Genomic DNA, 25,258 nt, shown 5'->3' with positions numbered 1-25,258 from the left:
CAGAGTGTTTATAGGCTCCCAGTCAGTCCTGTGTATACTGGTCTACTATTCCGAGTCAGACAACCATGTAGGTAACCAGATACATTAAGTGTTGGTTTTGGGCTTTTTGTGTCAAATCAGCAGTAATTGGGGGTTTGTTCTGTTTTGGGAGATAATGAGTGGGCAGGAGGAACATTGATCATTATACTCTTATATAATATATACTAATAGATGGCCATTAAAATGAAGTGTTTGTTGTAATGCCTCCCAGGCATTTGTAAAACAGGATTCTGAAACTTCACAACTTGAAATACACATTTTAAAGTGGAGTAATACACAATTATTAGATTATATAAACTTGTAAAACAATTGGCAATCCTGGAAAAATACAATGACAATGTCGAAAAGTGCCGTCTCTGAATTTACATTCTGAGTTAGAAATCAACATTTTGCGTATTGGGAATACATTACGTTTGTTTGAGTGCTTGTTATACAACGTCAAATCATAACAAAACAATTATTAGAATTCAAAATTAAAAAATGGCATGTTTTTAACAAATTTTATTGAACTTGGACAAGGGCTGTTTCACATGACCCGAAACCAGAGCACGAATCTGAAGTTTTCACACACTTACAGTACATACATCCCTCAGTTTTGGATTATAGCCCGATTTAATACTTGAACATGATGGCCGAGCGCTAACTAACTAAAGGGGAAAAGGTGACATAATTTGGGCACTTAAATAAATAAAAAAGAAAACGATAGATGCTGCTGAATAGCATCGGAGGAATAAAAATGTGTGAATGTATTTCCTTCATGAGAATTATGGTTCTAGGGTGGTTTCCTCAGCAAATGTGAAATAAATAGACAAAATGTTTCCCATTCACTGTAGATCAACTTAAAAAAAAAAAAAAAAGAAAATACATAATCCCACTGATCTGTTTCCAACCCACGTCACAAATGAATGAGTTCTTTATGATAACTCAAGGGTTAATCCATGAAATAAAAGTGTGTTTGTGGTCTATAAAATTGGCATCAAGAAGCGAAGCACGATGACAAAACACACACGGTGTCAATGAAAAAAACGGTGTAAGGATCAAGATTTTATATCAGTGTCTCTTTTATCTTTCGAACAGGAATTAAAAAAAAAAATCAAATCAAATAAAAAATAGAGCCTCCAAAAGACCTACACCCATACAGAGACGTGGGTGGAGGTAAAATGCCTTGTGTGGTTGAGGTATCTAGTGCTCCAGTGACTTGCCCTCCAGCACCAACTTGATCTCCTTGGCGTCCAGCGTTTCGTATGTCAGGAGGGCGTCGGCCAGCTTCTTGTGCTCCTTGCTGTAGGTCTTCAGGAGGTTTTTGGCTCTTTCGTACGAGTCCTGGGGGAGGAAGGTAAACAGCCGTGGGCACGGGTTGGTATCCATGGTGTGCCATGATAAATAATACAAAATAAAGAGATTAAAAAAAGATTTTAAAAAAAATCTGCCTTGTCTGCCTTACTCCAGGAGGACACAGCGGGAGCTCACCTTGAGGAGAACACGGACTTCCTGCTCCACGGCGGCCTGCGTCTCTGGACTCGACTTGGAGAGGTCGCCGTAGGTCATGACCCCGAGCTGCAGCAAATCACGAGGAGGTTGAGTCTCAGAGGAGCAGCTGGACATAATAACCTCAAGGAGTTTTGACAGCTAATCGCATAGACCAAAGCCAAATCTTGCATTCGATTATATATATACATATATATATATACATACATTTGATATGCATATACACACACATGTATACACACACACACGTTTATATATATATATATATTTTTTTTTTTCCTGTTAGCACAATATATATATATATATATATTTTTTTTCTGTTTAGACACACACACACACACACACACACACACACACACACACACACACACACACACACACACACACACACACACACACACACACACACACACACACACACACACACACACACACACACACACACGATAGGAAAACCTTATAGGAAGAACCACATCAAACGGTGTTGCGAATTAAAGGGAAAGGAGTGACACCTAAGTGACACTTCTTTGACACATGGACTTAAGAAGTAAAGACTCCGTCAGTCGCTTGCTACTAATGACCCCAAATGAGTCTAAAACCGAGCTTGTCAAAACCATCTGGAGGCTTATGCTTTGTGTTGACACGCGATACAAATCAAAGCTCCCCACCTTGTCGCTCATTCCAAACCTGGTCACCATCATCTTTGCGATCTTTGTCGCCCCCTCAAAGTCGCTTGAAGCACCTGAAACGCAGCACGGCGGGGAAAGTGAAAAAAATGTGATCATAATAAAAATGAGGCTGTCCCCGCCCCCACGGTTCACAGGTGAGATAACTTAAAAGACACAATCACACTTTATGCGGCACAAGAGATACGACCCAATGACTTGCAGTTAAAATGTAGAATAGAATGTTTTTCTTTTTAAATTGACTGCATGGATCGTTTAAAATGATGGAACTCCAATTCACGCTAACTGGACAACAATGAAACATAATAACATAACATAACATAATAACATAATTGATATAATTCATCAAAGTGATTTTAAACGGTTTCATTATTATTGATACGGCACCTGTCGTGATGTGGTCGTCACCGAAGATGAGCTCCTCGGCCACGCGGCCCCCCATGCTGACGTCCATCTGGGCCAGCAGCTGGGCTCGCGTCTCGCTCCAGCGGTCGTTCTCGGGCAGCATGGAAACCTGAGCACAGAGGAGCAAGGAAACATCTGGACCTGCCGCTTCGACCCCCCCGCCGTGAGATGAGAGGAGACAGTGCTTTACGAACACCTGAGAGGTTCTGTTTCAAGTGGACGTTTGTGGAATTTGTCTATTTCTAAATCAAATAACTTACAACAGCATAAGATGGCGTAATAATGATGGTGATTACACTGAAGAGACAGATTACACAGAAGTACACTCACGTGGCCGAGAGTGGGCCCTCGGGGCATGATGGTGGCCTTGTTGATGGGCATGGCGTCTTTGGTGTAGTAGGCGACGATGGCGTGGCCCGACTCATGGTACGCTGTGATGGTTTGGTTTTTCTTGTCAATGACGACGCTCCTCCTCTCGGGCCCTGAAAAGAGATCACGAGCCACGGAATAAAAAATAAAAAAATTGGAATAACGCCTCAAAACTAACGCAGAAGCCGGGACAACCGTGTCCTACTGGAGAATAGGCCTGGGCGATTTCGGACCAAATCAAATATCACAGTGTTTTCGGGCTGAATAAGTCAAAATCGATAATTAGTGCCCTGCCAAATCGCATCATGGAGCACGAAATCGGCCTCCTCCAGGGTCATTGACAATTTGAAGAGAATATTAAAAGAAACTGAAAGAAAAAAAAAACAAAAAAAAAACAAAAAAAAAAAACCAACAAGTAAACAACAACCAAAAACAAAAAACCCCAAAAAATAAAAAATAAAAAAAAGATGTGGGATGTACCAAAGTGCCGCCGTGCCGAGCCGTAACGCGCCGACTTTAGGATTTGTGTTTCGATGACGGTGGAGCTGGAACCAGCAGCAGGAAGTCCCCAAGAAAAATGAAGGTGACGACAACAAACAGCCACGGCGTTCGTCTAGGCCGCGTGTATGCGCCAGTTTGTTATCATGGCCCCGGACCCCGTGGTCTTGACCACACACGACCCTGCCATTTCTTTGGCATTTCTTTCTTACCTTCCATTATTTAAATACTGTACAGTGCATGTTAAGCTCACCACAGCGAGTCTTTTTAAAATGGTGCCGTTGGATATAAACATAAAACATGGGGCAAAACGTCGCTGCATGGGTTGAAAAATCTTTTTTTTTTTAACATATACCTTTATTCCCATAACGGGGATATTTGCAATTTCTCTGCATTTACCGCTTACTAGACGACCTGCTCTACCTCCTGAGCCACTGCCCCCTTCATTTGGCCTGACTGCGTGTGCTTAGAAAGTTGAAAGGTTATTTTTCCTTTTAAAAAAATATATATATTTTTTAATTTAGGTCTGTGAAATTAAGCTAAATTGACCGTGAATTTGGTGGGGCCCTATCGATAATGTACAATGACAATATTTTAGGAATGCCTATTGGCGCTTTATAACAATATTTGAATGTCGTCCGTGTGAACACCATCTGCTGGGAACTCCTCGCGGTTCAGTTCAGCTCGGGCTCCTCCTAAGGAAGGAGTCGTTTCCTAGGTTAATTAACAACTTGGAGAATGGATGGAGAGAGGAAAAAAAAAAAGATGAACGAAGACAAATATTTTCTCCATTTAAGACATCTTGAGACCGACGACTTGAAGGAGGACCAACTCTGCATGGCTCCGAGGCCATGGCGAGCGGTTTCCCTCCCCCCCGCGCGTCCTCTCTGGCCCGCCGCGCCGCTCACCCATCAGGATCTTGTCCTTGGCGAACTCCAGCTCCTTCAGCGTCACCATCTCCTTCCCGTCCACGGCCGCCTTCAGGGCCGCCTGGTTCACCAGGTTCTCCAGCTCGGCTCCCGAGAAGCCCACCGTGCCCCGGGCGATGATCTCCGCCTCCACGTCTGTCAGAGGAAACCCGCCACAGATAAGAGGACAAAGGGGAGGCTGGGTGCTGGGGACACTGGGGTCGTTCACGCGCTACGGGGGGGGGCGCAGGGCTTTCACAGCGCTCCGCTGTCGGGAACGTTCTTTTTTATTTTTCAAGTATTGCTGCTTTGAGAAAAGTAAGAACATTCTGGAAAGATGTTGTGAAATAGCTCCTGCGTTTTTGTATCTTGTGTTTTGTTGTGTGTTTTGTGTTGTGTAGATTTGCGGTGTTTCCCTTCAAATACGTATTTGGAAAACGCCGAAAATGAGTTGTCAAGTCTCAAGCAGGTAAATGGAAAATAAATAAGTAAAGCTAAACTAAACAATTAGGAGCTTTCACTAAATGTTGCATAATTAATTGTTTAATTAGTCTTTCTATATTATTTATTTATTTGTTAAATAGGAGGAAATGGTCACATGCCTTTCCTGTACGTGAAAACTTGCAAACCACAACTCGGCGGGAGTCAAACCAGCCATGGAGCCCTTTAAAGATGCAACTATCATGAAGCCCATATTATTATATGGACTTTATTAAAAAAAAAAAAAAAGAAAAAGACAAAGAAAACACACAGAGACCTACCGGGATCCACTGTGATCTTGGACAGGTACCAGTTGAGGATCTCGGTGCGTCCCTTGACGTCGGGCCGAGGGACGGTCACGTGCATGTCGAACCTCCCTGGGCGCACCAGGGCGCTAGAAGGAAAAGCAGCAGCGCTTCAGAATGGAAGGAGGGATTCTCTGCAATCAGCGTCAATTTAATAAAACGCCATCGCCCAAAATGTGAAGGGAAGGCTATCCTCAGAAGTACGGCGCGTTTCAGAGTTACTGGGTCGTAAATTTCAACCGGAGCGCCCCCTGGGGTGGGATTTCCGACTCAGAAAGTCGGAAGACCCTCACCGACCCCCAACCAAAATAATCCAAGATGGCTAAAAACGCATAAACAAGTGAAAGCTGTAGTAACAGCTGTGATGTTAACAATGATTTTTTTCTTGATAAAATCTATTTGGACGTGAGCACGTTCGGACCCCCAGAGGAGCGCTCCATTCCCCCCATGTCCCGTATTCGTTCTGTAGTTGTCTATATTCCCAAAGAGCAAGAGCAAGAACAAGGGAGGCGTCCATCTTGGTTTGCTGACTTGTCGTACTGGAACGCGGTCAACTCAGGTGCGGCGTCATTCCCGGCTCTGACTCCAGAGGTAAACGGAACGCACCAAATGTACAGTGATGCGGCAAAATATACTCAATTAAAAAATAAAAATAATAATAAAAGAAAATCATAAAATCATTATCACTATGGCATTGAGGCAGAAATTTCTAGAGGTGAATAAAATAACTGACTCAATTCTCAGAAATACAGAACCGCAAAGGGTTTTCATTTTGAGCAAATTGGAAATTTTACACAATGGTGAGATTTCAAATTTGCAATAATGCACGTGACAATTCTGAATCAAAACTGTAGTTATCATATGTCAAAATTGAAATTAAGACCCCCCCCCCCCAACCTCGGCAGTTTGACGCTCGGCACGTGAGAAAAAAAAAAAAGAATTATCTGAAGTGTAAACCTACTTGTCCAAAGCCTCTGCGAAGTTTGTAGCACCAATGACGATGACACCCTCATTTGGTTTGAACCTAAGAAATGAAATAAAAAACAAACAAAAACAAAACACAGAGTGACACCGTGCATCTCACATCGAACCGCTTCATCAGACTGTTTTCATTTTACTGTCTCAGACCTTTCAAACAACAATACGCCTCGAGGAGAAAACCTATGATTGTTAAGAAGCAGGAGGTGAGGACAGACCCGTCCATCTCGGCCAGCAGCTGGTTGATGGTCTGTCTGGAGTACGGATGCATCGGCGACTCGATCCTCTTCCCGCCCACGCTGTCCAGCTCATCAATAAAAATGACGGAGGGAGCGTTGGCTTTTGCCTCTTCTGCAAAGAAAGATTAAAAAAACAATAAAGAGTCCGTCAATTACTTTCTCTCGCTCTTTTTTTTTTTTTTTTTTTTTTTTTTTTTTTTAATCAAGCTCAAATGTGGCATTACTAGTATTTGGTATAGACACAAGCGCTTCAACAGCAGCGGCACTTACTAAAGAGGTTCCTGATACGACTGGCACCGACACCCACAAACATCTCATCAAATTCGGATCCGGAGGCGTAGTAGAACGGCACATCCGCTTCTCCGGCCACGGCTCGAGCCAGAAGAGTCTTTCCTGTGCCTGGGGGCCCGACCAGGAGAATCCCTAGCAAGATGTCAGGGGTCACGGTTAGGCTGCAGTAACACCACAGCTTTAGGTTATGACCACATAACTTTAGGCTACTATAACTGAACAGCTGACTACAATTACACCGGGCTAGGCTACAATAATTTACATTTACATTTACATTTAGTCATTTGGCAGACGCTTTTATCCAAAGCGACTTACTATAATGCCGCTCTGGATTCCCTACCTTTAGGCAGCTTTCCACCCAGCACTGTGAACTTTTGGGGGTTTCTGAGGAACTCCACAACGTCTTGAAGTTCATTCTTGGCTTCCTCCACACCTTTGACATGGTCAAACGTCACATTCTTCATCTGGATGGGGTCCACGGCTGAGTCCAGGCCCGACGTGGTGCGGAACCGCACTGCAATATTTTAAACAAATTCAGCGCAAAAACTCCTCAACTTATGTTTGATTTCGTTAAATATCTTTTTAAACTAGAGGAAGCTTAAGTTGATCTCAGTATTGTAGCTAATTTCAGCTCCCCAGTCTAACTACAGCACAGCTTTTCCAGCATTATGACCTCACAAAAGCATTACACACAGGACCTTCACAGGGATAGAAAATGAATGAAAACTGAAACAAACCAGTATCAGAAAACGAGCCTTTACCCGATAGAAACGGGGTTCTGGACAGGCCGTAGAGCCCGACGAGTAGGAGGGCCAACAGGATCAACCGGGTCCTCCGCAGGGAGTCTGCATACACAGGAGACAAGAGTACTGGTTAGGAGGAGGAGGAGGAGATAGTCATTGTATGATAAGGAATTTAAGATAGTCATATTCCCATAAATCATTTTCTAAATTAATAATCTTTTCTCACTAATGAGGATTCAGAGAGTTTGATCTTGAGGAAGTTTTGGTTGAAAATCATACAGAATAAATCATTACATATATTACATATATATCATTCCAAAGATTCTTCCACAATGCCAAGTCAGTACAACGGTTTATCATCAGTGGCTAATACAGCACTGCTCAACTTGATGTTGATAGAAGTATTTCATGCAATGCTTCAGATTTTTACGGCTGAAACACGCTTAAAGGTTTTTTCAAGGTTTCTTCTTCTTTCTTGAACATTCTAGTCTGGTAGTTTGGACTCAAATTGAGCACATGCCTTGTGTCCTCTGGGTGTAGGCCTGGGACTTCATGAAGCCCTCTGTGAAGCCGCTCTTGAAGGCATCCTGCTGGTTCTCCGGAAGGTTCTTCTGCTTCAGCACTTGGTCCACTGACGACTCCGGCCCCTTTTCTTTCGCCAGAAGCCCCTGCGTGAGGGACGATAGCACCTTAGGAGCTGGGACTTGAACCACGGCCGCTCGCCAGCCACAGCGGCTGCCGGATTAGAAAGGCAGCCGCCATTTCAACTTCATTACATATTCAAGATCCAATCGCCGACTCGTGCGATGTTTTGGCGCAGGGCCGGAGCGTCGTAGCGGGACCAAAGAAGAAATGAATCCTCCCTTTTCCTCTCATAATGGTTTTGAAATCACAACACCTCAGGGATAAAAACGTAAATTATGCTTTGCGAGAGCAGCATGTGGGAAGTCTGAAGAACCTACACAAAACAGTTTGGGAGGTCCAGATGTGCTTTCAATAGAACCATTTCACCAAAAGAACATTTTCAATCGAATCTTTGAATAGGAAGTCAAACAATTTGAACAGAATTTTTGAAAAGGAAGTCCAGAAACTGTGCAAAGAGAGTCCGGCATTCTCTGTGCTCGTCTCTTTGCCTAGTCTGCATATATTCCCTTATTTGTCAGCTTTGAAAACTATCTCCCTTCTCTTCATTTACAGACTCACATATAACCGTCTCTGAGCATGGGTGCATAAAGAATGACGTTCTTGCAAAAGGAAGTCCAAAACACTGACTATTTTTTAGACATTTAGTAAAATCGTTAGTTTCCATAATCCAAAGATGTGTTTCAATGCCAATAGATGGTTATTCTGCAATAGGTAGACAAGTGCAGTTTTATTACAAGTTATATGTTATGACAAAAAGTAAAAGCAGCGGCAATTAGGTTGTTATTCACAATTTACCGAAAACCATCATAAAATGTCATGATCGTGACTGCCCTTGCAGTAGCAATATGGCTGTAAAACCCTTGCAATTCCTTCAGCGGGAACCCTAAAGGGCCCCTAACCCTAGTTTGTGCACCCCTGCATTAAGCAGCAGGACAGTAGATACAGTAGAGAACACTGACCAAGAGGTGTGAATGTGTAGAACGTAAGGGTAACACAAGCTGAGGAGACTAGTAACCTTCATGAAGGCTGGGGTGAAGGAGTCCGACTCGGCTGAAGCGTTGTAAGCAGACACCACACGTCGAGGATTGGACCTCAGCGTCTTAAAGCCCCGATACTGGACACATACTGGGAGAGGACAAAGAAGAGAAAATGCGTAAATGGGGGGGAGTATTAAAAACAAAAACAAAAAACATGATAAAAACATATTAAGGGAAGTCAGCCACTGCTGTCTCACCAGGCAGGTAGTGCAGCTCTGAGCAAACTGTTTTTAGAGGGCTGTAGTACTGTCTGTGAAATATGGGAGATCCAAACACACCCAACCTCTTGTGTGAAAACCCTGAAAAGAAAATTAACAGTATATATTAACTTGCAACAATGAAAACACCAATTGTATCTTTTATATATGTGTGTAACGGAACATGGTCAGATAAAGGATACTTGTTACCATACTACATTAAGCTGGCATACATACAGAAAAGAGTTTGTATCACAATAGAAAATATTATGTCACCGTAAATATATTGTATAGGTTGCATTATATATATTCAAGATTGCATGATTTTCCTTTACTTTTATTTTCATTTATTAAACACACGCACACGCACACACACACACACACACACACACACACACACACACACACACACACACAAACACACACACAGGAGAAGTGAAAATCTTATACAAGCTTTCAATGGATAGCAGATGGAACAAATAATCTCCAGGGTATTTCCATCTGCAAAGAAAACATTCAATTGAAGGGTGACGTTCTCACCGTGCTTGTTTTGGAAGAAGGAGTCTGCAGACACATGGGATGTCCTCCATGCTGAGGGTGCAGCGGGGGGCTCCTGGGGCCCTAGCGTGGGAAGTAACCTGTTGACCAGCTCATCCAGCTGCCCCACCCTGAGCTCCGACAGGCCCAGGTCCCTCAGGCTCACGCTGGGCTGCCGACACCCACACAAAGAGGTTGGTTAATTGAGGTGGAGGTAAAGTGAAGGTCGGAAAAAAGTCCTTTCAATATATCATTTGCTGCTAATTTACAGTACAGTAGCTTCAAGAAATCGATCATGACTGCTAAAATTTTACATGTTAAACAGCAATACCACAGTAAAATGTACATTATAATTTAACATAAGATGCTATCCATAAAAGACCAAACACATTTTAATTTGACATTTTAACCATCGGTGCTCAGAAGATGATAAGGTGACCTGGTTCTCTCTTTTAATGCACACATTGCACAGAGTTTTACTTGTTTACTACGCCTGCCTCAAGCCTGGTCTATGCCTGCGGCACACCGCAAATGGGGTCGCTAGGCGCTGGCGCTACAGCGCTTGTGGACCTGTGCGACGTCGAGGCAAATTAACAGGGTCGTTGCAAAGCTCAGTTTACAAATAACAGGTAACGTTTTTATTGGAATTCATGTGCAGTTTCTTTTTAGAGAATCTTGCAATGAGGCAGAGAAATTACACATTGTGACTCCGTTCCATAGTTCTTTAAGTAGTACTCTGTAATAAAATGCTGAGTAGGACATGATTTCAACCTCCCTCTCCTTGTCTTGCACGGACCGGGCAGACACAGCAGCTCCTTTTTGGCACTTTTGCCGGTATAACCACCATGAACAAGTTCAAGTTCAAGTTCAAGAGATTATTTGTCACATACATACACATACGGTTGTACATATATGCAGTGAAATGTCAACGATTCCTCCTCGGCGTAAACAAGCTCCAATGATGTGCGCGCAGCCATGTTTGCTGTATAGCGCTCTTCTTCGTTTACTACATCCTGCTTCACACAGTACTGTCTCTCTACTGCCACCCGTTGTTTCTGAGGATAGTGCAACGGAGAATGTGTCAGCGATACATGCCCTGCTCTCTCTGCATTCTCTGCGAGGGCGGTGCACAGGCGGTAAGGGCAAAAGTTAATGTTTTACTGTACTGTTAGCTGACGGTGTGGTGAAGACTAGCGATGCACTGATTCCGCTTTCCGCTTTCATTTCCACTGTCAACATATTTTCAGTATTGACTCTTACTGAATACTGGCATAGTACTTTTATTGACAAGTATAGACTTCTTCTAAAATGCACAAATGCAAGTTAAATTTTAATAATATTGTATATTGACCATTTTAGCCTTGCTATTGAACAATATCAGCATCATTAGCATATTCCATTTCTTAAAAAACAACTTGTTAAAAAAGCTAGGTATTTAAAGCCTGGCCTCTGGTGAACAATCATCAGAGCTAGCTGATGATTTATTAATAAACTACAGGCTGGACAAAGCAGAGCAGTAACTTGTATTGAACTTGTATTGAACACATCAGATATTTTCTTTTCCAGGATAAAAATGTTGTTATTTTTTGTGGGATTGTCCATCAATTGGGAATGACGTATTATGGACCAGTGGGAAACCACAACCAAATCACAGCATCCAAATGGAAATTATTTCCATCTGCAAAATCTTACCTCTCTGAGCAACAGATCATGCTCTGGAGTGAAGTCTATGTTCAGGCTCTGAATCGAAGCTGTGACTGCGGAGGTAGCTGAGCTCTTCAAGGAATGGAGGGCATTGATGAGGGGCACGATCAACTGGTAAAGACAATCAAGACAGAAATTCATGAGAAAATTGTATAAATTGTGATCACATAAATGGTGCATAATACCCTTTCATCCACATTCTTTGATCTTCTGGAGCTTAGCTCCCACTTGGTGACAGCAGGGCAGGTCAGTTATGTCATGGGTGAAATTCCCATTACGCGAGACCATTAAAGTGTTATTCAAGCACTTTGGCAGTCAATACTGAATCTCAGTGGTGGGAAGTGTGTTTCTGTACTTGAGTACATTTTTAAGTATCTGTACTTATGTATTCAGTTTCATATACTTTCAATATTTACTCCTCTACATTTCAAAACAATTAACTCTACTTTTTAACTCTCCTACATTAGTCCTACACTACACAGCCAACGTCCTCGGGTTACAATGATGTTTAAAAAGACATCAGGGACTGGATCTATCAAGGTCCTGATGTAAAATTGCTTATCAATGACAGTCACGGCACCGATACTATTTTTGTAAACTGTACTCAAGATATGCATGAGTCCACACATCTACAGGAAAAAAGGTACAACAGGCACATATCCAGGCACTGGATACGAAAAAGCACTTAGACTACACTACACTTACAGTACATTAAAGAGCAAGCCCCTTTATACTTGTACTTAAGTAGAAATGCAAATGTAATACTAGAGCATTCCACTAGAATATTTTGTGTCAGGGTATTTGTACTTTTTACTTGGGTTCAAAGGTTTATCATTTATTTTCATTAACGCAATAACCGTTCAGCAGGTTATAACGGTCACCGGGATCAATACACAACAGCCAATAGCTGAATGTTATGTCAGAAGCTGGTTCTGCTCTGACGTCACGTCCCCACAACAGGCCCGTTCACAAAATATGTTCGCGAAAGGATTCACTCAACTAATGATCAGGCTTTTTGTGGAGGAAAAAAAAAAAGTTTCCGGCAAATACGAAGACCATTAAATAAAAATTAAAACTCCAAACGACGCTATCAGGGCCACAAAAGAAGTTGTGTGTGTAACGTTTGTCTCATAATCTGTCAGAACAGCTAAGCTAGGTGGCTAAATGTATTAGCTTCTTAGCTTACCTGCTGTGGCTGGAACGTCGTCGAAAGTGAAAACATTATTCCAAAAAAAGTTGTGGTTTTTTTTTTAGGGTTATTATATGTGAGTAGACCCTCTATCTGTATCGGAATATTCCCACGCAGGGTTGCAACCCGCTTGATGTTCCCCGTTACACAGATTCCAGAAGCCGGACGCCGCAATTGGTTTCCCCCTAAAGGTCACCGGGCCTACAAAGTGACGTAGGGAGTGATTACTTCCGGGGCAGTTTACATCATTATTGTGATGCATTCCTCTGAAACTCGGAAATCGGCAATTAGCCACTGCGGAGCCAAATTTGCCCCATTGCCTCTGTTCAGTAAAACATGGACGCCCGCAGCAAATGTGTGTCTTTAGGAAGGGTTGTGAATTATACTACAAACTCGGGCCCGAGCGACTTGCCCCAAAATTACAACTTAAACGACGGTTCCTTTGCACCTTCCCCGGTAGAAGAAAACCTTTTTACGAGTTCCAACTTCCGCGGAATGCAGCATCATACGGCTGAAACTGTAGGTTTATTTCGTAACGTGGGCAGTTGGAGCTGGGGTGTCCTTCAAGTTGCCGTTTTCAGAATTTAGGGAATGGACTTGGCAGAAATGGAATATAATATTAATAAGTATGTTTTAATTAGTGTATAACCCCATGAAAATAAGAACCAATGTGTTGGCATTACCTTGGAATGAGCCGTTTTTTAATCTACATAGGGAGCGGGTACTCTTCATGGAGGCCGCCATGTTGCACCGCCATGTTTCTTGTACAGTAGCCCAGAACGCACAAACCAAACACTGGCCACGGGAGAAATTTTCAGTTGGTTTCATGATTCAAGAGTTTTATTTGTCACATACCTATTACCACTAGGGCTTTTGCATGAAGGTGTAGTCTACCTGCACCGCTGGGCCTATTACCACAAGGGCCTTCTGCCTGAAGGTGTAGTCTACTTCCACCACAGGGCGTATTACCACAAGGGCCTTCTGCCTGAAGGCGTAGTCTACCTGCACCACAGGGCGTATTACCACAAAGGCCTTCTGCCTGAAGGTGTAGTCTACCTCCACCACAGGGCCCTATTGCCACTAGGGCCTTCTGCCTGCACCACTTGGCCTATTAGCACAAGATCTACTGGCTGTTGCACCAGAGGATAGAGCGGCTGTTCCACCAATGGACGGACCAGCTGTTCCACCTGTGGACAAAGCCAGTTCATCCACAGGTGGATCTACCGGCAGATCTACCGGTGATTGGACCGGCTGTGTTGGACCAGCTGTTCCACCAGCAGATCTGCTGGCTGTTCCACCAGTGAATGGACAAGTTATGCTGTTCCACCGGCGGACAGGCTGTTCCACCAGAGGATGGACCAGCTGTTCCAAAGACAGACCGGCTGGTCCATCGCCGGACCTGCTGATCTACTGGCTGTTCCACCAGAGGACGGACAAGCTGTAAAACTATCGGACCGGCTGCTCCCCTCTCTCCTGGGGTACCTGGTGTTGCCCAGACTGGTGACTGCCCATTTTGGCAGTCATATCTCGGGAGAAAAAAAAATCAAGGGTTCTTGTTTTAATACATTCATATATATGTAAAAATCACTAAATTGTAAGCAATTTAGAAAATAAAAGAACATTCAATACATTTGGTTCACTTTGCATCTCAGTTACAATAATAAAACAAATCGGCACTTCCCACATACATATGCTACCCTGTACACGGCCTGAGCGAAGATCTGCAAATGCAAAATCAAAAAAAATAAAAGGACGGCTTTTCCCAATTGTGTTCAACGCTCCGATTTGCGCTTAATGCAATGCAGCCCGGTCACCGAACGCGGCTCGCTCGTATCGCTGCAGTTCAACTCGGCTTTGCCGTCCTATCTCACCGGCATCTACTCGCCTGCCTAAGCACACACCAGCGGACCCCGCTGCAGGAGAGCGGAATTCAAAATTTCAAAACAAACCCTCGAGTCAGCGGCGCCAGCGTTCGAATGTTTACCGTGTCAGCGCGTCGCCTATGCTTATAGTTATTATTATTATGATTATTATTATTAATCATAATCATAATAATAATTTCGTAATATGGATGCGAATGAAAAGCACGCGAAGGCGTTCGGTGTCCCGAAGCCTCCGTCCATCGAGGACTTCGTCGTGTTGAAGCCGATCAGTCGCGGTGCCTTCGGGAAGGTTTACCTCGCGAGGAAGAAGTGCAACGCCCGGCTGTACGCCGTCAAGGTGAGGGGGGCTACGCGGCCGGCCTGACCCCGAAGGCGGCTGACGTTTGAGCCGAGGGCGCCGTCTCACACGCGGCCTGTATTGCTTCTGTTCTTGTCGTTGAAGGTGATGAAGAAAGCGGACGTGGTGGACAAAAACATGACGGGCCAGATGAAGGCGGAGAGGGACGCGCTGGCGATGAGCAAGAGCCCCTTCGTGGTGCACCTGTACTACTCTCTGCAAACTGCAACCAAGATCTACCTGGTAACACTGGGGATATATGTTCAAAATGCAAATATTAGATGGTCATCAGCAGGTGAAGTGGAGTGAGGGTACATGCGCCAAATTAACAAAATACATCCTGACAAAGTAAAAAATTGAGATATTAAAGAGGCCAAGAAAAATAGTCTAGTTTCAGTGAAATACAAAATAGAGTAGAAATATAAAAAAAACAAAACAATGTAGTATTGAGCATCATTAAGTGCATAATGAAAGGTGCAGTTTGTAGAATTTAGGGAACCGACTTGGAAGAAATGTAATATAATATTAATAAGTATGTTAAGTGTATAATCCCATGAAAATAAGAATGGTTGCGTTGTCGTTACCTTAGAATGAGATGTTTTGATCGACACAGGGAGCGGGTACGCTTCACGGAGGCCGCCATGTTGCACCGCCATGTTTCTTGTACAGTAGCCCAGAACGGACAGACCAAACACTGGCCCTCGGGGAGGGGTGTTCAGTCGGTTGCAATCTGCAACCACACCACTGGATGCCACTAAATTGTACACACTGCACCTTTTAAATGCATTTTTCTCTTTCTTTACTTTTTTTTTTCTTTTTCTTTTTTGCCACGTCTCGTAAAATGAAACAAAATGCTCTGAAATGTTCTACTTTGTTGATTTGTAACTGAGTAACCTCTTGCAACATTCATATTTTCTTACGCACAGGTAATGGAATATCTTATCGGCGGAGATGTGAAATCTCTCCTTCACATCTATGGATATTTTGACCAGGATATGGCCGTGAAATACATTTTGGAGGTTGCACTTGCTCTAGGCTACCTGCATTGCCATGGAATAATCCACAGGTGAGCCTACTTACTTTCAATAAGCTCTTTTGGGGTGTCATTTAATGTGTAACTAATTCATTTCACGTTTCAGTGTTTTGCCACCTAAAATTTGTGTGAAATTGTTATTTTTAGGGACTTGAAACCAGACAACATGCTGATATCTAATGAAGGTCACATCAAACTAACAGACTTTGGTCTTTCTAAAGTCAAACTTGATAGAGGTATGAAAACCAGACGACGGTCGCATTTATAAATAATGCTAAAAACCAATGTTAATCGTGAAAACAGATGTTGGTCATTTGTCATGTTGGTTGTTTTGTGATTCCCTTTGTCAGAGCTGAGTCTCGTTGACATCCTGACGACCCCCTCCCTGTCCAAGCCGAAAAAAGACTACTTCCGTACACCGGGCCAAATCCTCTCCTTAATCAGCTCTCTAGGATTTGTAAGTGGTTGTTCAAAATGAAAGGTGTGTTTTTGTTTTGTCTTGCCGCAGCACACTCTTTATGTTTATAACTCCGTTGGTGAACACAGAATACGCCCGGAGTTGAAGGCAGGCGTCACTGCAGTGCGTCGGCGGTGTGCACTCCCATGTCCTGTGGCAAAGTGGAGCAGAGGATGAGCTCTCTTTGCTCTCCTTTGGCGAAGAAGAAAGAGCGGCAGTTTGCACCCGTTCGTTGTCCACCGAAGCTGGGTATGTCACACCACACCCAGTACACACACACACCCGCTTTTCCTGTATGTTTGGCTTCTTAGCCCGTCCCGTCCTGTCAGACCGACTGGTTGTACATTAAAAAAGAAAAACGGGCTTCAGATTTTTTTTTTTTTTCCTTTGTTGTGAAGCTTCAACAATATAGAACTGTCCAACTCGTTTTTTAAATAGATGAATATCCTGATACTCTTTAGTGTTCTGCGGGCCCCACCAATATTTTCTCTGGCCAAGCTAACACCTTTTTTAATTATTTAGTTATTTTACGAGAGAGAGAGAGAGAGAGAGAGAGAGAGACTTTAAGCTGTGTAATAAAATGTCAACAATACTGATAAAATGTAATCATTTTATCCTAATGTATTGACTTATCAAAGTTTATGTAATACAAGTACAGATAAATTGTAACATGTTAGTATTATAGTATAGTAGCATTGCACAAAGAGGGGGGAAAATATGGCAAGAACATATCCTCAAAACTGATCTACAGAGCATCATAATAGATACTAATACATTCTGTTATTATGAGGAATACACTAGATGTTGAGGCTGACTTCCGTTGCTTCCCGCAGCACCGAGCAGTGGCGTGTTCAGCGCTTGGGCTCTGGCCAAGAATCTGACTCCCTCGCTGCTGAAGACCCGCAAGAGGTTTGAGACCATGAGTGCGGTCAGCACCACCGACTCTGAGGGCGGAGGCAGTCCAATGTGGGAGAACGAGGAGGTGGGTGCTCACAGTCAGGGCTCAGCAGTCATTCCATTTTATATTTAAACTAGACTAAATTAGGAGGTCATCAAACTGTGATCCACATACGGCTTTGTTTGTCTAAAGATTGGGCCACATGATGGGATTTTCCAAGCCCGGTTTGGCAACAATTTAATTTTGAGATTGGGCGGAGTCGTGTGTGTGCATGTGCGTGCCTGGGATCTCTTGTATAGAAGTCTCTACGATCCCAATCGGCCGGGGTCACGATTCAATCAAACATGTTTGCTTTAGATGAGGGGCGGGGCCCGGGAAGAGCGTGCAGGATGTGATGCAATGACGCTGGAGAGTTTGAGCACATCCAAGATGGTGGACGAGGCTCCCGACTTATCTATTTTGGCGTTGCTACTCCATGTATTTGGACGTAATATAAACGAAAGAGTGTGAAGGGATATAAAGAAAAGCAGAAAGGAATACAAAGCAGCTACGCTCTGTGCCCGCAGGTATCCGCACAAAGGTAAATAACTGACGCATGATGAAGACGTCATCAATATGCGACATGCCCACTCGCTCGCTGCGAATGAGCCAGACAATCATCTGCTCTGTTCCCACATACCGCTCAATCGGACATTACCCAGACTTTGTACGAGGGTGCTGGCTGGGTGGAATCCGGGTAATGCCCGGTCGCACTGACTCGGACATTTGGGTTCACACATACACCTCCTCCGGATAATGTCCAGATAATTTCAGGGTTGCAGTACATGTGTGAAAGCAGCTATAGCCTCAAATCCCAACGGCAATCTACAACAACCGATGAGATTGTGCGCCTGCACGATGGCAAAGCCAGAGAAGGCGGCAAGTGGACGAGTGCGGGCTTGTGAAACGGAGGAGCGACTTCTGGGATAGTGTTGACTCATGAGGGTCTAACTAGTGTAGAATGTCAGCGCTGCAAGTTAGCTGCGAGCTTTATTGGTGCTCCTCAACGACAGCAGTTGTTATGCGTATGCACAGAAGAGTTAAATATGTGCCGCTCAATATTTTCATCGTCGTTCATGATTGTGAAAACAAAAAAAAAATCTTTTAATGTGGCCCCAGCTTAACTTAATGACTCAAGTCTGGAAACATGGATGTACAATGTATAATTATATATTGATAATAGGATAATGATTGATAATGTGTAAAATTGTTTATGTTTATTGTGATTAATTATTTCATGTCACCCATGTGAGGCCAACTCGCAATTGATGGTATGTTGGATTAATAGTTCCTGTTTGTTTGTTTCCTTTAGAAAGAGAATGAACCTATTCCAGAAAAGGAAAGGAGCGGGGATTCAACCTCTGCTGGAGGGCGGCATGCGGTGAACTCTGAGTCGCTAATTCCTGAGTCGGGCTGCGATCTTGGGTTGTTGGATAAGTTTAACTTTTCTCCAGAGGAAACAGGCCGGCGCTGTGATGCCGTGCCGGGGGAAATGTCGACGGAGCCGAAAGCGGACCCCTTCACTCTGCCCCAAGAGAACGTGTGTTGCCCGGTGATGGGCACCTGCCAGAGCGCGGTTCCATCCTCCGCAAAGAGGACGTTCTCAGACGTAGACAGAAGTCCGGAGGTGTCGCAGCTCCACGCTAAAAAGAAGAATGCGGAGTACAGGAGGTGCTACGAGGTCCCGGAGAAAGAGCTCCGGCCTCACACCTGCCTCACCGCAGTGTTTTCCACCGTCCGCCTGGATGACGGTAGCCGGCCGCCTGACGAGCAGGGCACGGCACTCTCCGGTTCCGACGGCGTGGCCAAAAATCTCTTCTGTGAGCTGGAAGATCCCGGCGAGGACGTCTTTGTGAATGGCACCAAAGAAGTGGCCAATTCCAGCTTCGCCTCCAGGGCGGACAGCGAGCTCTGCAGGAGCCTGAGCCTGGACTCTGAGGGCTCCATCCACGAGATGTCCCTGGTTGTCACCAGCCCCGCTGCAGGGACGCCGGGCCGCCGCCGCCAGAGCGCGAATATGACGTCATCTGATGATCCGGAACCCAGCAGAGCCATTGCCTTCAGCGTCGTCACCCCCCAAAGCCGAACCGCCGGCACCGCGGAGACGCCCAGACTGGGCGACTTCTTGCGACGAGGGGAGTCCAAGGCTTCCTTCCTCGACCGGCTGCCCGAGCTGCCCTGCGGCGTCACACCGCCGACCTCCTTCCTCAAGCCCAGGAACGCGGTGGTGTTCCGCAGCTACTGCAGCTCCATCCACCGCTCCAGCATCTCCTGCCACTCCCGCCTCAGCGCCTACTCGGTGGAGGCCATGGAGCTGTCCACGGCGGCGTCCCACAGCTCCTTGCCCGCCGCCGTCACACCCGCTCAGGACAGACCCAGCTCCAGCAGCTCCCTGAACCAGGTGGGCGTGAGGGAACTTATGTCATTTAGTTTTTGTCCAAAGCGACTTACAATCAGGAGATTTTGTCACAGTATCAAACCAACTGTATTTCAAGCAAGCAGGCACCAGCACCAATAGTAGAAACAGGAACACAAAGGGGAAAGAGATACCAATACTGATATCAGAGTAAGCCTCTTTTCAGCATTGTTCCCCTTTTCTTTTTTTTATTAAGGTAACAACAAATATTTTTACAGATTTGATTTTGATATTGTAATCAAATGACACTATATTGGGCAGAATTTTGTGACTTTAGTGACTTTCTGAAGTATCTGACCAGTCGACTTCATCGGACATTCCTTTTTCTGGTGTTCTGTCTTACGTTCACATCTGACCCCACGCGCTCTTCTCCCGGGAGCGTAAAACAACCTCTCTGGAATTTAAATGGATCTCAGTGGGAATTCAGCTGCAGACTGGTTTCAACTGTAAAATACGAAAGTAAAGTATTCAAGTCAAAGAGGAAGTTACGGTATAAGAGGAGCCCTTAGTCGTCACACTCTGCACTCTTCACCAAATTAATAGATCGGAAGGGTTTTAAGTATCTGTAAATGCCGGAGCTCAGGATTCCGATTCTAGAAGGTATCGGTGCATCACTATGGAGAACAAAACATCCTTTGAGATATTATTGGCAAACATGCTGTAGCATTAAAGTGCATTTTATTGTGTTTTTTTTCCCCTCCCCTCCAATGTGATTGATAATGACCTCCTCTTACGTTTGGGTTCAGACCCCGCAGCCCATGATGACCTCGCAGACGCCCTTCAGGACCCCGAAGAGCGTCCGCCGGGGGGCTCTGCCCACGGAGGGGGCCCACATCCTGGGGACGCCCGACTACCTGGCCCCGGAGCTCCTGGTGGGGAAACCGCACGGTGAGGACCGCAAACGAAAACCCCGGGGTTAGGGTAGCGCCCGGGCTGGGTAGCGCTTCGGCGTTATCCGCACACATATCTTTGTATGACTTTGAGGTGAATTTGTAAGTACTGAGTTTGTGCGGACTACGTAGGTTTCTAGCTTTAAAAATGCCCTGAAAATGGATCCCCGGAAAAGGAAAATGACATTGCAGAATAACAAATGGGTTTTGTTCTTTTGCTCTTTGACGCTGGGGAGATGAACTACTTGCAGCAGTGGTATTCAAACTGTAGGGCGAGACCCCCTAGTAGGGCGCAGAGGGGGGGGGGGGGGAGTCTGCCTTTTTTTTATTTATTTATATATTATACCCAGAGTTTGACATGACTAATTAAAATTTTTTATTTTATTTTATTTTATTTTTTTAATTCAATTTCATAAAATATGTGTGTTTACAGTTTCCAAATTGAATAGTATCATTGAAAATAATCCAAATTCTTCATATTTGAAATGAGCTTCACGACCTGTTTTCATTCGGACACAGGAGAGGGACGGTCTCTTAATTCTGTTCTGATTAAAAATAAAACAAAACTTGTTTGGTAGGCGCAGGAAACAAACAAAAATAAATAGATGTAAAATAAAAAGACAGGCACGGGAACCTGTCAATGTCCCTCGCGGGGACTTTGGGAGGCGGTGCAGAGAGGGAGAAAGGAACGTTTGAATACCACTGATTTATAGGTGTTGCACCACAATCCATTCAATATTCGATTGTGCCTTTCTTATTTTTTATGTATAATACTTTTGTCCTGGCTTGGAGCGGGGTACATGATCGTCCTTGTGACTGGTCTTCTCTTTAAGATTCAGCGGACGGTCGCTGTGGTGAGTTTGGAGATAACCGTTTTGGCGGCAAGCATGCTTGTTTACTCCCCCGCCAACAGGAGGAAATGGCTGCCTGGCTCTCCCCCCCCCCCAACCCCGCCCTCCCTCCCCCGCCTTCCCCACCTCCTCTGGGGTTTGATTGGGGCAACCATTTTATCTTCGCTGTTTGGCTTCGGCAATGAGGAAGCAGGGTCATCGGTAACTAACACCGTTCACCGGGGGGAACACGGGAATGATTACATGTTTCCGTAACGCTTTTAAATCAAGAGAAGGGGGACGTTGTCTCTTAAATTGGCGAGCTCTTTGGGGGGAAAAACAAACACAAAAAGTGATTTGCTCTGGTTGTGAGATCTGTTTTCTCCCCGTGTTCCTCTAACACCACCTGCCTTGGCGCCCGCCCTCACCCGCCGTAGAGCTCCACCCTCATGCAGTAGGAGCAGGGTTCCTTCCCCCTTCCAGGAGTGCAGGGTTTATTATTTACCAGTGAAGTATTCACACAAATATCCAGTTTTTGTGTCTCAATGAAGTCCCATAGCGACGGAAGGCAGCGGGGCGACGCTGCGTCCCCGCTGTCCCGGCAACGGGGACGCAGGGGTTCCTTTTGGAACGGAACGGGACAGTTCCTCGACTCCGTCGGGTTAAAAGACTCTGCGTGTGCCGGGCGCACCGCCGCCTGGAGGAGGCACAAAAGAACAAAACCTCCGCTCCGACCCTCAGAGTTAGTTTCGCGTTTTTCATTTTCCAAGTAAGAAACGGAGGCGAACAAAATGAAGCAAAGTCTTCCTCCGTGAGATGATATTATATATCACTGTTTAATAATCACAAGATGACGCGCCTGATCCTTTGCCCCTTGATGCCCCTTGGACCCCAATGGAGCCCATGGTGCCTTGTGTAAGTGTGAATGGACACGGAGTAAGAGGGTTGTCTGGGCAGGACAGGCGAGTCCATGAGCAGCGTATCCTCCACCTCTGACCGCGGGTCTCCCGGGCGTCGTGGTCAGCGCTCCGCCCTGCTGCAACGTGTTGAACAACAGTAGTATCACAGTTCAAACTACTTTGTGCAATTACCAAAGTTTACATCCAGGGTGTAATGTTGGCTACAGTAGGTTTCCCGAAAGAAGCGGTGCAACTTCCCATTTCTAGTCTCTCACTCCCTGTTTGTAGTCTCTCACTTCCTGTTTGTAGTTGCACTTCCTGTTTGTGGTCTCTCACGTCCTGTTTGTAGTCTCTCACTTCCTGTTTCTAGTCTCTCACTTCCTGTTTCTAGTCTCTGATGTCCTGTTTCGAGTCTCTCACTTCCTGTTTCGAGTCTCTCACTTCCTGTTTTGAGTCTCTCACTTCCTGTTTCTACTCTCTCCCTTCCTGTTTCTAGTCTCTCGCTTCCTGTTTCTACTCTCCCGCTTCCTGTTTCTAGTCTCTCACGTCCTGTTTCTACTCTCTCACTTCCTGTTTCTAGTCTCTCACTTCCTGTTTCTAGACTCTCACGTCCTGTTTCTACTCTCTCACTTCCTGTTTCTACTCTCTCACTTCCTGTTTCTACTCTCTCACTTCCTGTTTCTAGTCTCTCGCGTTCTGTTTCTAGTCTCTCACTTCTTCTGTATCTTTCTTCCTCAGTATAACGTACGAGGACTGACTATATTGTGACTTTCCTGTTTTCAAAAAGGACATTCAATATGTTTTATTTAATTTATTTTTTTACGTCTTGAACGTTTGCCCCATTGGATTGAATGGAAGCACAGTGAGAACCTGCAGCGGAGTCCAGCGAGGTCGTCGCTACAAACACTTTTAAACAACGGGAACCTGGGTTGAGAAATAGCCAAGCCGTCCTCTAAGAGCCCTCAGATGACCTTCCAACGTCCTTCATTGCCGTCCCCAATAACCTAGCTCTAACACCCATTGAATGAGTGGGGAACCCTTAAATTCACGCCTTGCACCCTGTGGATGGGCCTCGATCGCCGTCACCTGCTTTTGGCTCGGCCTGAGGGGAACCGGGGGAGGTGGCTTCCCCGTCGACTGTGTGTTTTTCTTGTGACTGGTGACGGTCTCTGGCCTCCTCGCAGACTTCATGGTGGACTGGTGGGCTCTGGGCGTGTGCCTGTTCGAGTTCCTCACCGGCATCCCCCCGTTCAACGACGAGACCCCTCAGCTGGTCTTCCAGAACATCCTCAACAGAGGTCGGTTTGATTCCCTTTTTCAACATGCCGTGTGTGTGTGTGTGTGTGTGTGTGTGTGTGTGTGTGTGTGTGTGTGTGTGTGTGTGTGTGTGTGTGTGTGTGTGTGTGTGTGTGTGTGTGTGTGTGTGTGTGTGTGTGTGCGTGCGCACACATTATTTGGCATGTTGAAGTCCTTATGAACAGATTATTAGTGCTGGGACAAGTTCCTGGAGGTCCTTAACTTTGGGTTGAAATGGACCGTACTTGTGTCAGATATCCCGTGGCCGGAGGGAGAGGAGGAGCTGTCCAGGGAAGCCAGGGACGCCATCGACATCCTGCTCGCCATGGATATGAGCAAGAGAGCCGGCCTCAAGGGTGGGGAGCGCTTTTAATATAGGACATTATTATTATTATTATTTAAATTCTTGTTGTTAATAATCAGAAAAACATCACAGCTTTTATTATCATTACCATTAATAATGAATACATGTATATTATTATTACAATAATACATGCATTATTACTTTTATTAAAATACATGTATTATTTCTCATAACATTGAGATTTTTTTTAAACTGAGACAATTAATAACACCAACTTAATGATTATAATCATAACAATTAGAAAATTGAGTACTACTAACATAACTTATTAATAATTAGACAAAAATATCACAGAAGCCTATTATTATTGTTAGTATTATTAATAACAATAATAATAGTCATCTATATTTTTTAGGAATTGTTAGTGTTTTCTTGTTTAAAACCTGCCATCTCAGGTTCATTTCCATCACGGTGCCTCTTTCCTCCCCTTCATTTATCCACTCCCACTAAATAAAGCTGTTCAAACCGTTGCTTGTGTCTCTGACTCGTGCAGAGCTGCAGGGCCACGCCCTGTTCGCCGGCCTGGACTGGGACGAGGCGCAGAATCAGGCCATGCCCTTCGTGCCGCAGCCCGAGGACGAGACGGACACGTCCTACTTCGACGCCAGGAACGAGGCGCAGCACCTCGCCGTGTCCGGCTTCAGCCTCTAGACACCACCTCCACCTCCATCTCCCGTACCTTTTCTTTCTTTTTGTTTCTCCTTTTACTGACAGCTCACGTTGGGAGAGCTTTGACATTTTAGAGTCCGTCAGCAGACTGAGGGGTAGAGAGCTTTGTCTTAAAATTGTATTTCTGTTGTATACACAGTCAAAACGGTAATTTTAAAATTATTTTACCCGAGTGTGGTCAGTAGGTAGTTACGTGTGTTAATACGATGCATGACATGATTCTTTTACCAATGATGCTTCGTTTTTTTCCTTTGGTCATGGCTGTTATTCGGTGGTTAACAGCCTGCTTGTAAAAAAGAAATAATATATTCCTAAATCACAATATTTTATATGCAAGTGCTGTTTAGTCCATGCACTATCGTTCATTTTTAATAACGCAATTAGCACTTTGGATTCTAACGTCGCTGCTTTTATGATTTGTGATGTTGACGTCTGATGTTTTCTCCTCCACACTACGTTTTCACATAACTGATTCCCAAAACGGTCTTTGCTGCTTATTTTTATGTTGC

At 44.7% G+C, this 25,258-nt stretch overlaps 2 protein-coding genes across 4 annotated transcripts; one reads left to right on the top strand and one right to left on the bottom strand.

The window, feature by feature from the left end:
* Nucleotides 1-525: 525 nt before the first annotated feature.
* LOC307245215 (ATP-dependent zinc metalloprotease YME1L1-like) lies at nt 526-12,898 on the bottom strand. 3 transcript variants are annotated; one of them, XM_080020669.1, is made up of 18 exons: nt 12,736-12,898; nt 11,538-11,660; nt 9,849-10,017; nt 9,309-9,410; nt 9,090-9,199; nt 7,950-8,097; nt 7,424-7,531; nt 7,027-7,200; nt 6,666-6,818; nt 6,375-6,507; nt 6,140-6,202; nt 5,155-5,267; nt 4,394-4,549; nt 2,949-3,100; nt 2,601-2,727; nt 2,196-2,269; nt 1,510-1,596; nt 526-1,362 (listed from the first exon to the last, which is right to left on the bottom strand). In XM_080020669.1, the coding sequence occupies exons 1-18, from the start codon at nt 12,769-12,771 to the stop codon at nt 1,222-1,224; spliced, it is 2,169 nt and encodes a 722-aa protein (XP_079876795.1). In that variant the 5' UTR covers nt 12,772-12,898; the 3' UTR covers nt 526-1,221. The 3 variants fall into 3 exon arrangements, with proteins under 3 accessions (XP_079876795.1, XP_079876796.1, XP_079876797.1); XM_080020670.1 differs by having other exon boundaries at nt 7,448-7,531; XM_080020671.1 differs by lacking the exons at nt 2,196-2,269; nt 2,601-2,727; nt 2,949-3,100; nt 4,394-4,549.
* A 1,820-nt stretch (nt 12,899-14,718) lies between these two features.
* Nucleotides 14,719-25,194, top strand: mastl (microtubule associated serine/threonine kinase-like). The gene is made up of 12 exons (XM_080020073.1): nt 14,719-14,958; nt 15,064-15,201; nt 15,885-16,024; nt 16,139-16,227; nt 16,342-16,448; nt 16,538-16,697; nt 17,282-17,430; nt 18,698-19,786; nt 20,548-20,689; nt 23,605-23,718; nt 23,971-24,072; nt 24,574-25,194. Exons 1-12 carry the CDS (start codon nt 14,806-14,808, stop codon nt 24,729-24,731), a joined length of 2,541 nt encoding a protein of 846 aa, XP_079876199.1. The 5' UTR covers nt 14,719-14,805; the 3' UTR covers nt 24,732-25,194.
* Nucleotides 25,195-25,258: the final 64 nt, after the last annotated feature.

The sequence above is a fragment of the Zeus faber genome (assembly GCF_960531495.2).
Source record: "Zeus faber genome assembly, chromosome: 19".
NCBI classification, from domain to species: domain Eukaryota; kingdom Metazoa; phylum Chordata; class Actinopteri; order Zeiformes; family Zeidae; genus Zeus; species Zeus faber.
Note: the sequence above shows the minus strand (reverse complement) of the source record. Positions and strands in the feature narration are given on the sequence as shown.